The sequence below is a fragment of the Microtus oregoni genome, unplaced genomic scaffold (assembly GCF_018167655.1).
Source record: "Microtus oregoni isolate MIOR12 unplaced genomic scaffold, Mior012 000028F_ref0000031, whole genome shotgun sequence".
Classification (NCBI taxonomy): domain Eukaryota; kingdom Metazoa; phylum Chordata; class Mammalia; order Rodentia; family Cricetidae; genus Microtus; species Microtus oregoni.
Window position 1 is genome coordinate 8,500,015 of NW_024543087.1, and position 14,073 is coordinate 8,514,087.

Sequence of the window (14,073 nt, forward strand, 5' to 3'; positions counted from 1 at the left end):
TCAGGTCTGTTTCCTTGTACAACTCTCTTTTAGTCCTTGTGATGGTAACATCTTCTGTGGCCCCTACTGCTCAGCATCCTCTTGAGTGGCTCGGTTCCCTGAAGGGAAAGCTGACAAAGTGTGAAGCCCTTTGGCCACTTCACTGGAGGACGCTTGAGCCCCCATTGGTGGCATACATTCACTTCAGCCACCCCCAAAATGAGTGAGGAGGAGGAAGGTCTTGGCATGTTCACGAAGAACATGCTTGAGTTGTCTCCTAGGTCATTCCTTCCGCAGCTTCTGTCTCGTGCGTGACTTTCTGCAAGCGCCTCCAAGCGCTAATGGCCGTTTTTAGAGCGGAATCATGCAAATGCCCTAACTTTTCATTTCCTTCATGTGTGAAAGCATGACTTCTGAGCACCACCGGAGTGCACTTGGTCTAGATTCTCTACAGACCATAACACTTGGAAGGCACAGAGAGGAAATTGACCGTGTGGTGAGGGGTGGGGGAAATGGTGGCAGCGAGTACGCTACCCTAATCTTTTCAGGACTCCTTCCGTTATATTCTGTTTATCAAAGAGAAAAATAGGTGCTTTGTTATCAATACTAGGAAGGGTTATTGAAAAATTAATTAGTGACTCCCAATAGGTATTAAGTTCAAGTCTATAAAACAAAGTTATATTTGGTTTATACACTATCTATCAGTAACAAAAAAGAAGGTGGCATGATGTATGTTATTAGGTCTAAATGCAGACTCTAGCAGTAGATTAAATTATGCAAACATAGAATGAAGGAGAAGCTGACAAGGAGGATTTCAAAAGACTTTATATTCTTTTTTTGAAAACAAGATTGCAGCACTGTTTAAAGATGTCAGCCTGGATAAAGCCCATGGTTTAGAGTCACAAGATTGGAATTCCAAACTCATTAGGCCACATTTCTGTGTGTGCATGCATGCCAGTGTGTGTGTGTGTGTGTGTGTGTGTGCCTGTGTGTGTGTGTGTGTGTGTGTAGGTAGGTCAGAGATCAACTTTTAGCATCATTTCATAGGTACCTTCCACTTAGCATATGAGTCAGGGTCTCTCACCAGTCTGGAATTGCTAAGTAGGTGAGGCTATTTGGCCAATAAGCCCCAGAGATCCATCTGCCCATCCCTCCCTAGTGCTGGCATTACAACCACACACCACGTAGCAAACTTTTCACATGGGTGCTGGAAATCAGACTCGGGTCATTTTGTTTGTACAGTAAGCTTGTTATTGATTTCCATTTCCTCAGCTCTTCACCACGTCTTATCTTAGACAAACGCCACAAGTTCTGGGCCTCTGCTTCCTACACTGTAATGCGGGTGACACTGTCTGCACCATGGGCTCTGCTGCATGAGCAGAAAGGGAATTTATTTCCAGCGGTTGGTAGCATATCTGCCACACAGCAGGCACTCTGTGAGGTTAATGACTATTCCTGGGGGCCATCCCGGTAGCAGGAGATGTCCTTTTCAAGTGGATGTACAGCCTCATTAAAATCTGCACTAACTGAGACAAATCACTATGAATGTTTTTGGATACCATATTTGAAAGGGAATCCTAAGATGTATAGAGTATCTAAAGAAGGTCAACCAAATTGCTCAGCATCAGAAACAGAATTTCTGTGTTGTAGAAACTGGAGGAGAAATTAGAATGAGAAAATCACTTATGTTGTATGCCTGTGCCCAGGAACTCAGAGACTCCAAAGGGAGTGAGTGAAGTGGCTGATGGGCAATGAATGGGGGCTATCCAAAGAGAGACTGCTCTTATTGTCAGAAATTGATAGTGCATTGGGGGGACACCATGTCTTCAGAGGACTGAAAAATAGTAAGAATGGGCAGAGGGCAGAGTTCAATGGCAAGAAATTAAGGCAGAAATAGAGATACAGTTGGCTCTGCAGTGGGCCTCCCCACATGCCATGCCCGGCTGCTCAGCTTGACTCTAGAGGCAGCGCGGAGACAGAGCAGAGCAGCAGCCTGGATATAACTTACATTTCACAAAGTCACTCAAGCCTGAGATGGGCTAGAGAGGGTTTAGGTGCAAGGGGCAAGTGCTGCCAACCTGAAAAGTGATTGGCTCTTAGCCAAGATGGGGAGGAGAAGATGAAGCTGAAAAGAGGGGTGGGGAAAGACACCATCAGCAGTTTTGCTTGGACTGATCATGGTTCTAGTAACCCAAAGAAGAATGTGAAGTTTTGGTAAGAAAAAGGCTTACATATCAACTTCAGGAGAGGTGAGCTGGAGATGAAGTTTCTGTGGAGTCTAGGGGAAACTACAGGATAAGCATACACAGAAGTTCAGGGTGGAGTTAGACACAACGACAACAGATGCCAAACCCAGACAACAGAATCTTCCAGGAGAGCAGAAAAGAGTATCCCAATGGTATTAGACAAAGGCTGAGAAGAGAAAGTCACAGGAGGAGGTCAAAGAAACCATGGCAGGTGGGAACTTCAAGATGGAGCGGGGGAACTGTGTAAAATAAACAGTAAAATCCAAGTCATTTAAATGAGATGTGTTAGATTTCAGCAAGCAAAGAGGTCCCCACGATTGCATCAAGCTGTGTGGGAGACGCTATTGAAGGTAATTCACGAGGAGCTGAGCACTCATGGGGGCAAGCATCCAGAGCTAGAACACGGCATTCGGAGCTCTCTGGAAGAGGCAGAACCAGCAAGTCCTTCACAGCAGGAGGCTGTTTAGGCACAGTTTGAAGCCCATCATCCAGGCTCTAGGTGAGACCTCCTGCCGTGCACAGGAGGTCGACAAGATATCCCTCATGCCCCTAAAAGTCTATGAATCATGATAACACTTCCTAATGTAGAATTTAGGAAGACAAAAACGTAAAGGTGAATAATTCAGACTCACCCATGAGACTGAAATGAAAATATGAACAGGAGTCTGAGAAGGCGTATACCTCTAGGAAAAGAACTATCAGACTTAGATCCAACACAAAAGAAAAGACAGAGTTATGGTTTTCAGGGGGACCATGAATAATGCAGAATTCATTTGAAGTGATAACTTTCAATCATCTTCAAGAAGATAGACATTACTTTAGCTCTTTCCAGGAGAAGACATTCAAGTGCTAGGTGCCCTATTTTCCTATGCTCACTTACAATTTCTAATGTAAATTGTACTTAGCATCTCTCTTGCTCTCTCTGTCTCTGTCTCTCTCTCTCCCCTCCTCTTCTCCCCCTCTCTGTTTCTCTCTTCCCCTTCATTTTAAAATGAATTTCACACTTATATGTGAAATTTAAGGCCTAATTCTACTTTATTTCTTGAAACAAACATACAGGGAGACAAATGTAAATCAAATATAAATGCCTTTGTAGCAGGGCGTGGCTGCAGCTCAACAGTGGGGCACAAGCTGCTTTTGGACTCAGTTTTGATTCTCAGATCTAGCAATGAAGATAAAAAGCCAAAACCCTGTAGTACAAATTCTGGAAGGGTTAAACAGGAAACCTCTTATTCTACAGGAGCCAGCTGGCTTCTACAGGGAAAGAAATACTCATGGGTTTGGAGAGGTGGCTCAGCTGGTAAGAGCATGGACCGCTCTTGTGGAGGAACGGAGCTCAGTTTCCAGCATCCACTTTGAGCAGCTCCCAAATACCTGCAACACCAGCTCCAGAGGTTCTAGTGCCCTCTCCTGGCCTCTGTAGGTACTACACTCAGACCACATATGGAGACACACACACACACACACACACACACACACATAATTAAAAATAAAAATAGATGAATTAAAAATAATACCCAGAGTTCAAGTCTGCCTAACAATTAAACCTAACCTTACAACAATATAAATTTAATTCTCCAGAGATGGTGCTAAGTATCCTTCCTCCCCTTTCCCGGGCCTTTCCGAAGAAGTTATCTGTGGCATTTGATCATGTCATCTCTTTCCCCTCTGTGCTTGTACTCTCAACCTTATAAAAACAAACAAAAACCCACCATGCGGTTCCAAAGTGCACAGTGTCTCACATGCGTACTGTCGAAACAAAGCAACCCAAATTTGCAAAAAAAAAAAAAAAAAAAAAAGTCAGGAAAATGTAAGATGTGACTCTAACTTAAACCAACAGTGTGACCAGTGTGACCACTGGCTCCTCTCTCTGTGTGTATAGATATTCATAAGCCACAGAGCCAGCCGAGAGATCTGCCAACATGAGAACAGCTGAAGACTAAAGCTAAAGGATGCATCCGCCCGGCTGTAATGAGCGAAATGATTTTTGCAGAGACAAATGGGTGGAACTAGAGATCAGCATGTTAGGTAAATGGGGTTCTTAGTCTTCTTGTCCACCTGACAGCCTGTAACGCCAGCTCCGTGGGATCGGACGCCATCTTCTGGCCTCCAGAGGCCACTGCATTCATGTACACATACCTCCCCACATGCCCCTTGGCAAGTCTCTGGGGCACTGTTTTATTGATCATTGATGTGGGAGGGCCCAATCCACAGTGGGCAGTCCAACCAATAGGCAGATGGTCCTGAGTTGTCTAAGAAAGCAGGCTGAGCAAGACAGCAAGCAGCATTCTGCCATGGCTCCTGTGTCAGTTCCTACCTCCAGGTTCTTGCCTTCCATTAACCATAGATTGAAATCTGTAAGCAGAAGTAAACCCTTGCCTTCCCAAGTTGCTTTCAGTCAGGGTTTGATCCCAGCAACAGAGACACAAACCTAGGGCAATGAAATAAGCATTTGCCACCACACTTGTCTTTCTTTGCTCGCTTTTATGTGGGTGGCTGGCTAGTAAACTCAGGTCCTTGTGCTTGGAAGGCAAGCCCTTTCCCAGCTGAGCCATCTCTCTGGCCCTAATTTCAGAATTTCACCCTGCTAGTACAGTGTCCCCGTTACAGCAATCGGAACACTGATAACGTTATTTACACGCATTCTAGAGTATTCCCCTTGAGCATATCTCCTTGCTGAAGGCTCCTAACTACTTGGTGCTTCCTTTTCACTTCCCACTGGAATATGAGCATTGAGTAGGGCCCTCTCTTGTCTTAAGTATTTCTGGAGGTCGGAACTGTAGGCACACACAGGAACGCAATGTATCTTGCTGAATAAAAGATTAGCACAGATTATCTAGACTTCCTATAGCGGAATCTATAATTGGTTTTACATTAGTTTAAAGATCGCAATGAGGTTTCAAAGATCTAAGATACCCGTGCCCTTCACAACTTCACAATTCTTAAAAGTCAGAATGAAACGACGGGCTGGAGAGGTGGCTCGGTGGTTAGGGGCACACAGTGTTCCTGCAGAGGGCCTGAGTTCAGTTCTGTCGCACACAGCCGGCAGTTCACAGCAGCCTGTAACTCCAGCGCCACACGATTCAACACCATCTTCCACCCTCCACAGGCATCTGCACTCTCGTTTGCACGCCTCGCCATGTGCCAGCTGGCATGTCTGTGGGACACTCTTTTGTTGATGACTGATGTGGGAGGGTCCAGTTCCTGGTGGGCAGTCCAGCCCCTAGGCGGTTGGTCATGAGTTGTATATGAAAGCAGGCACATGCATAAACGTAAATAAAAACTACAGTCGAAATGAAGCAGGGTTCTTGGGTTTGAGAGAGGCACCAATAGGTAAAAATCCTTGTTCGGGTATGTGAGGACCTGAGTTGGGATCTCATCACTCAGGTAAAAAGGCAGGCATTGCTGAGCATGCCTGTAACCTCAACATTGGGTGGCAGAAACAGGAAGACTGCACCAGCTACAAGAACAGTCACTCTGGTTGGAAGACAAACTTATGGTCCAGCGAGAGCCCCTTTTGCAATATAGAGGAGGAAACCTAATGACTTGCTCTGGCCTTCTGCATGTGTGTGCACACACTCATGTATATGAATCTCCCCCCACACACACATTCACACAGAGGGGATTTATATTTCCTCACTTGATATTTTAGCAAAAACATTCATACGTTCATCTTCCGAATCACCTGACTTCTTATACACAGCAAGAGATCCAACATCTACAATGAAACATCCCATTTCCCATTGCTCCGCAGCTCACAGTGTTCATTATTCCATATAAAGAGAGCGTGTGTGCACGCTTTATACTCCCTTAGTCAGTCTTGCATACACAGGCACAGCGTTTGCAACGCAATCACTGTGCCATTTCTGTATCAAGAAAGAGGTCATAATTTATTCAGTATTATCCCTGCTAATTATTATTGAGCATTTTAATTTTCAACACTTAAAGGCAAGTGTATTCTCTGTGAATCCAAGCAAGGGAAAAATGTTCACTAATACAGTCAATTAACATAATGGACTGTATGAATTAAGCTAATGACTTGTTTCTTAGCCTGCAACACAAAACTGGTACAATACAACAGACTAGACAATGGCTGCCTCCATCACTGTTGATTGGCAGGGCCGGGAGTGCAACCCCACAAGCACTTACTTCCATCAGTAACTTGAATCCTTCTCTCTTCTTGATTTCGTCTACCAGGTACCTAAAAGTAAAACAATGTTATTTTAAAACAGCAATATTAATCATCTGCAATTCCCAAATACCATGAATTGACTTCCATAACCCAAAGCATTGCTTCTGTTGCAGAACTGGGGTTTGGGTGCACAAGGCACAGGCAGAGCTCCCTGAGCACATCTGTAGGACCACACCCTGGGCCTCCCTAGGAGGACACATCTTGTTGATGAGGCCAATCTCACGTTCTAAGATGAGGTTTAATCTTGGCGTGAAAGTCAAACAGAGTGAGTCATGTCATATCCAATTGCTTTTAGAAATTTTTATTGGGTTTATTTATTTTACTTTATGTGTATGAGTGCCTTGCATGTACCATGTGCATGCAGTTCCTGTGGAGTCCTGAAGAAAGTATCAGATCTCCTGGAACTGGAGGTATGGATAGCTGTGAGCAGTCATGTGGGTGTTGGGAACCCAACCTTGGTTGTCTGCAGGTTCCCTTAGCCATTGAGCCATCACCAGCCTTCATTATACCCACCTCCTTGGTGAGGATTCAGCATAGGTATTTGAACAATTTTGCTAGGTTACAGGGAGCATTTTTGATGTGTTACTTTTGCTTGGATTTTAAGACCGAAAAGTCTAAACTGGTCATTTCTATGGCCAGAACAGAGGGCAAGAGGAGCACTAATCAGTATCGAGTCACAAGCAAGGGGTGCAAATAGAGCCAGGGTGCCTATGGTGGCCCACTGAATATGAAGAGCAGCATTTCATCATAAGCAAAGGTCTCAGATACATGAGACTTGGGATATGATTAGAGCAGGTGTACAATGGCACTCAACAGTGTGAATAACAATGCCCGACTCGTCTCCTGCAGCTTGGCTTTTATCTACACTTAAACAGGGGCATTTCACAAGGTCCACTTCTATGTAAAGAGCTACAGGCAATAAATGTGTACTCAGGGAGAAGTTGTTTTCTACAAGGAAAATCCTTTGATAGGTTATCTAAGTCCAAGTGGTCAACCCTAAACACATGTATGTATGAGCAACAATGAATGTGTGCACCAGTGCGTGCACGTGTGTGTGTGTGTGTGTGTGTGTGTGTGTGTAATACTAACTGAAGAAAGAGAGGTCACATTTGTATGTGGGGGACACAGGAGGATCTGGGGAATATAAATAATATAAATACCATATTTATGTATGAAACTCTCTGAAAGAACAAAAATTATAAATGTAAAAGCTTGAAATATTTGACCTTGGAAACAACTGATCTGATCACAAACTTAAAAATCTTATCATGTTTGAGCAAGCGTTTCAAGTTTAGGGTCAAATGCATTTAAGGAAATGCACACAACTTCGGAAAGAAAAGTGTTTGCCAGAGAATTATTGTACTGTCCTCTAAATGGAAAAAGGGGAATAAAAAAAGGTGGAAAGAAAGAAAGGAAGGAAGGAAGGAAAAAAGGGAGGGAGAGAGGAAAGGAAGGAAGGAAGGAAGGAAGAAAGAAAGAAAGAAAGAACATACTCACCAGCAAGAACTGGCTTCACAACTTATGAGCTCACCATGTAGCCATGGCAACCTGAGCATGATATTAAATTCTTTATAGTCAATTAACTCTTGGGAACCTCAAGTCTCATTTGATTACTTCAGAAACCAAACTAATGCAGCCTTTTTTCTAGTAAAGAATTGCCATGACAAGTCAGAAAACCCTAGAAACCATGTGAAGAGGTGGGGGTTTGTTTGTTTTCTTTTCTTTCTTAGTTTTTTTGAGATAGGGTTTCTCTGTGAAACAGTTTTGTCTGTCTTAGAATTCACTCTGTAGACCAGGCTGGCCTCAAACTCACAGAGATCCTACTTTGGGATTAAAGGTAAGTGCCACCATTGCCCAGCTTGTTTTTGTTTTGTGTTTTTTATTGTTACATCACTTGTTATAGACCATTCTAGAATGTGGATACAAAATGCCAGTTTATAAAATTTGGTCTTTTATTTCCTCTCAGTTTTATTTATATATCATTTTTACTGAAGATATAATATTGATCCTTGCTCATAGATACCATTTTTAAATACACAAAATCTTAGAAAATTCCATTAGTCACATAAATCTTTTATCTTGAACAATTATGTTGCATGAACACACACAGAGAGTCACAGAAGTATTGATATGCTACATGCATATTCACATCCCTGAATATTGATTTCAGGACATGGTATAAAGTAGTAAACATCTTAGAAGCTTCAACACACAGCAAAAAGTGATTCCAGTCATCAGTAAGTATCAGAAAAAATGTTCAAGATCAGTGGTCATCAAAGAAATGCTAATGAAAACATTGATGATAAACCGTGTTTCCCCATGGTGATGGGTACCAGAACCAGGAATAGTGAGTAGATGTTATACTGGTTGGAAGCTGCCCTGTGGTCATACTTTCTAATGGAAGAAATCACACTTGTGAATCAACTAGGAAAAAAATTAATCATGTAGACACACACAGAGATACATTTTACACTTGATGTTTTGGGTGGAGGATGATAGACAAGGGGCACCCAACCCTTTCTTCTGATATCCCTAAACACTGGCACGGATGGGCACTCCCCCAGCACATATGCCCACACACTTACAGACATGCACACATAAAGTTATAAGTAAATCTTTTAAAAGTAAGACAAAAGTTAGTTTTATCTCCATGGTCTGCATGAAGATACCAGCAAAAGTAAAATGTTAAGGTAGGTATTGTATGCTGTTCAAGATTGTATACTTGAAAGAGAGGCAAAAACCACAGTAGGATTGGAAGTTATTCTGCTCATTTTATGCCTTTGTGCACAGATTAATGAAGATGGGTTAAATTAATATTTAAGAATTAGCCAATAAGAAGTGAGAGCTTAATGGGCCAAGCAATGGTTTAAATAATACAGTTTCTGTATGATTATTTCAGTTCTGGGCGGCCAGGCAAGCAAGCGACCTCCTTCCAACAGCTGTGGCAGCCTGCATCCCGCGCTTACACACCAATGTCTCCAGAAGGGACAGCCAGGACTAGAGCAAAGACTTTCTTTTCAGGCACCCACCTCTCTTTATGCAGCAAGACCATCTTCCCCAAGGTCCGTAGAAGCCTGCTTGCATCTTACTGGCTGAGTCAGACCCAACTCTCTACTAATGGTTGGCGAAACAATGATCTCAGCCAGAACACGGCCCCCTCAGTTACATCAGGCTGCTGTCATCAGTGTCCCTGACTGGAGGAGGCTGCGGTCTCCAGTTATAGACCTTTCCAGAGCATTGCACATCCTGATAGGCCCTGGACTGTCCAGGGGAAGAGTAGAGAAATTCATATTGCCCAAGCAACTTAGACGGTGTTGATGGCACTTCCTTCTGGAAGATCAACTAGCGATAGCTCCTAGAGGCCAAATGTCTCACAGAGCATACATCAGAGTCACTAATGCAGAAAGACTTCTATAAGGAACCTGAATCTTCATACCTGAAATGGGATGTTGGAAGGGAATTCAAATACGTTCTGGGTCATATCTGTCTGCATTTATGCAGGTGATTTGCTATGTATAATTCTTAAATATATAAAAGCAACCTAAAAATAAAATGTTTTTATTTTTTTTAGAAACCCTAATATTATATGGAAGGAGTCAGATAAGACTGGTTGGGGGTAGACACCTTTCTCTCAGGGCCATCCAAGTAGCCTACTTCACAAGTAATGTCAGTTTCAACGACTCCATTCTCATGCCTCCCGGAAAGTTTGGCACAGAAGACAGAGGAGAAAAGGGGTATATATCAGCATTGGGGGAAAAAGCTTACCTTAGTACTCTGTCTTGATGCTGCCTTGTACAATAACCAACGTCTTATCTAAAACATTGCCTTCCTAATGCTACAGACCTTCCACTCTCCAAGATGTTACATTTAAATGTTTGACTTTTGGAGCTAGAGAGATGGCTCAGCAGTTGAGAACACTCACTGCTCTTCCGAGGACCCATGTTCAGTTCCCAGCACCCACATGGTACCTCACAGGTACCTGTAACTGCAGCCCCAAGGGATCTGTCACCCTCTCCTGGCCTCAGTTCCAGGGGATCCAACACCTTCCTCTGACCCCGGTAGATAGCAGGCATAAAGTGATGTACATACATATGTATATACACAACACTCAGACACATAGGACAAAAATAAATAAATTTTTACCAGATAAGATTTGATTTGTCCTTCTAGAACAGCCATTATTTCCTTACTGGAAACAGCCATTGTGGTCACATTCTCGGTTCTCCAGCCACTTAAGAGTTCCCCTGCCACACTCCAGGCTGAGTTTATCTTTAGGTGACGCCACAGAATTTCTTCTGGAGGATACATGGAGGTTCCCAGAGCTCTGGGGGTTTCTCCATCTGTTCCCTGTATGCTCTACCTCTAATAGAAAGTATATCTGGTCTTGTGTGGTGTTATAGCAGCCTCATGCTTAATTCTGTTGCCGCTGGGTTTTCTTCCAAATTATCAAGGTGTTCTATTTGTGTGTGCTTATGAGCCTCAGGTGTGTGTGTGTGTGTGTGTCTGTGTGTATGCATGTTACATGTATGTGGGTTCCTACAGAGATAAGAAAAGTATGCTAGACCCCCAGTGCTGGAGTGAGTCATTTAAAATGAGTTATGGGAATAGGGCTCAGGTCTTCTGAAAGAGCTCGTGTTCTCAGCCACCGAGCCATCTCTCCAGCCCCTTAAATGATCAGTTTAGAGAAAATTAATATAAAAATGCTAAACCTTCCGGTTCTGTCCTTCCTTCTTCTAAGACCCCAAAAGCACTAGGCAGCACCACTGACTTTCTCCAGACAGGAAATGGTTAAGCCCCCAGCATTCACACAAGCCTAAGAAATGAATTCTACCCTAGAGACTGCAGATTGTGTGTCAGGGGGATTGACAAACGGCAGCTGGAGACCCAGTAAAGCAGCAGAATGGAAGCCTCTGCAGGTTGTTGTTGCCTTTGAGACTCACACAAATGCTTCTTCGAGCTTGCTTTAAAAATTGCCCCCCAGTGAACATCCATTTAACAAGAATGCCAACAAAGGCCTAAAGGAGCTTCAAGCAATAGGTAGCCTTGGGTGTGAAACAGGGCTGGAAGGAGCTCAAAACCACAGGTAGCCTTGGGTGTGAAACAGGGGCAGAAGGTGCTCCATGCAACAGGTAGCCTTGGGTGTGAGACAGGGCTGGCTTCTCTAGGAGGCATCAGAAATACACAATCATCCACTCTTCACAGCCCCTCCCTCTCCCTCTTCCTCCTTCCCTTCATGTGAGTTTGTGTGTGTTTGCGCGCACGCACATGCATGTATTTGTACATGTCTGCATGTGTGTGTGTGTGGAGGTAATAGGTCAACATTGTGTGTTTTCTACTTAAAACAGGATCTCTCAATAAACCTGGAGTTATTGATTTTCCTAGACTACCCAGCCAGCAATAATCACAGAACCCTCTATAGTAATATTTTATTTATGTTTTAATAAATAAAGCTTGCCTAAAGATCAGAAGGAGAAAACTAAGCCACTATAGGTCTGACAGTGGTGGTACACACCTTTAATCCCAGGATTTAGGAAACAAGCAGATGGATCTCTGTGAGTTCAAGGTCACCCTGGGCTAAGTAAGATCAGTACAGAAACAAATCCAGGTGGTAGCTGCTCACACCTTTAATCCCAATACTAGGGAGTCACACATTTAATCCCAGCACTAGAGGGAATATAAAATGAGAGGAGAGAGAGGCTTGGGCTGCTTAGTCTACTTAGTCTGCTCAGCCTTCTTGGTCTGCTTAGTTTGCGGTTGCTCAGACTTGGTAGAGGTAAGACTTCTCTAGTGACTTGGCTCCTTTGCTTTTCTGATTTTTGGTTTAACCCCAAATCTGTCTCTGCGTTTTTATTATTTACTCTACAATACTCCTGTCACAGAGTCCTCAGCCCTGTGATTACAGGTATAGCCAATGTACCTAGTTTTTCTCTTTTCTTTAAAAAAAAAACAACTGTGTGTGTGTGTGTGTGTGTGTGTGTGTGTGTGTGTGTGTGTGTGTGTGTGTACGTGCACATCTGGATGTGTGTATGTGCACCGGTGCCCATGTTGACCATAAGAGGGCACCACATCCCCTAAATCTGGAGTTACAGACAGTTATGAACTGCCTCAGAAGGGAGCTAGGAATAGACCTCCAATCCTATGTAGGATCAGAAAGCACTCTTAACATTGATCCACCTCTCCAAACTTATGCTGCCTTTTGATGTGGATAGTGAGTTCTCAAGCTTTTATTTTCCTCCTTAACCATCTCCCAGCCCTAGAAGATGAGAAGTTACCCCCCTCGCAGGCTTTCAGCTCACTCGGTACACCTTGCGTTGGGCTCAAAGGAACACTGATTCCTCAACAACCCAAAGAGAAGGAATTTTGAATCACTGCTATCTCCAGAGAGAAATGCTGTGATCCCAGTTGGAATGGGAGGGTCACACCAAGAGTAGAAGAATCCCTAGCAGTGGTCCCCTTCTCCTCTTTCTCGATTTCTGATGGCCCACGTGATCAGAGTCCTTCACCTCTTAAACATATGTGCCCTTCCAGAGGTTGGGAGGACAGAGATGAAACAGTCTGTTCTAGACACTACATGACCCCATACCCATGAAGGCCCAGCTGCTGTGATTGCCTGTACAAGATCAACCCAGCCAACGTTCCAACATGGATGGGGGAAGCCTTCACAACAACTCCTGGATGAGGAGCTACTGAGAGATGAGGGCTGTCAGGGGAAGATGGGTCAGCTGTCTTTAGGGGTGTGGCCCCTGGTTGGTAGATCACGCTCTGGTGAACGGCTCCATTCCTGTGCCTATATGGGCAACACCAATTAGACTCAGTGGGTTGTTAGACAAACAAAACTAAACAGGAGGACATGAAGCGGGGAGGGGATGTGGTGGAGATCCAAGAGGAGTTGAAGGAACTGTGTGTGAGAGAATATAAACAGAAACTACATTGTATATTAGGAAATTGCCAAAGAATAAATAAAAATGTTTTAAAATATACCTTTCTTGCTTTGTCAGGGAAGGATAAATACTTGTTTGGACACCGGTCTATCCAAATCTGGTCCTTCCATCTTAGGCGAACATACCAATGTCAGAATAGGCTCTGTTTAGATTCAGGAATATAGAAGGGTGGTTCTGGCTGGGCTTGGCAGGGGAATTGCTGCATTCCCCTGGGTCTTCAGTATCTAAGACACCTGATCGAGGGCCTGAGGAATAATATCTGAGCTATACCAGCATGTTAATGATGTATGTGCATCTTCAATTTGGTGCCCTCATCAGACCCACCTTGCTGTAATCTGCTGGGGGAAGTTAATTCCTCTCAGTGGTAAAATATCCGACTCTACTCAGAGCAGAGTAGGAAGGATGAGAGGCTGAGCTTTCAGAAGATGCGTGAAACCTGGTAGACTCTGGATTGAATGCCCGTGGGTTCACAGACAAACAGTATCAGAATTGTTGTCCTGTGACTGAAGCAGATGATCTGACTCCTGTCATGGGTGAGTTCTGGGGACAGTTTGTGAAGGCTGATGAGAACCCACTGCTGAGTGTAAGGGATTCTGCAAACCCAGCTCATGGTAGTGTTCAGTTACCAGAGAAGTACTACTTATACTACTGAAAAGGGTGTGGTGGTTTGAGTAAGAATGCTCCCATAGGCTCATGTATTTGAATGTCTGGTTTC

The 14,073-nt window shown here is 43.8% G+C and overlaps 1 protein-coding gene across 1 annotated transcript in view; it reads right to left on the reverse strand.

The window, feature by feature from the left end:
- The window catches only part of Gadl1 (glutamate decarboxylase like 1), a 183,460-nt gene that overhangs the window by 48,826 nt on the left and 120,561 nt on the right, over nt 1-14,073 (reverse strand). Inside the window, exon 13 of the mRNA XM_041677511.1 lies at nt 6,375-6,426. Coding sequence (XP_041533445.1) covers nt 6,375-6,426 — 52 coding nt within the window. The remainder of the gene's footprint in view (nt 1-6,374; nt 6,427-14,073) is intronic.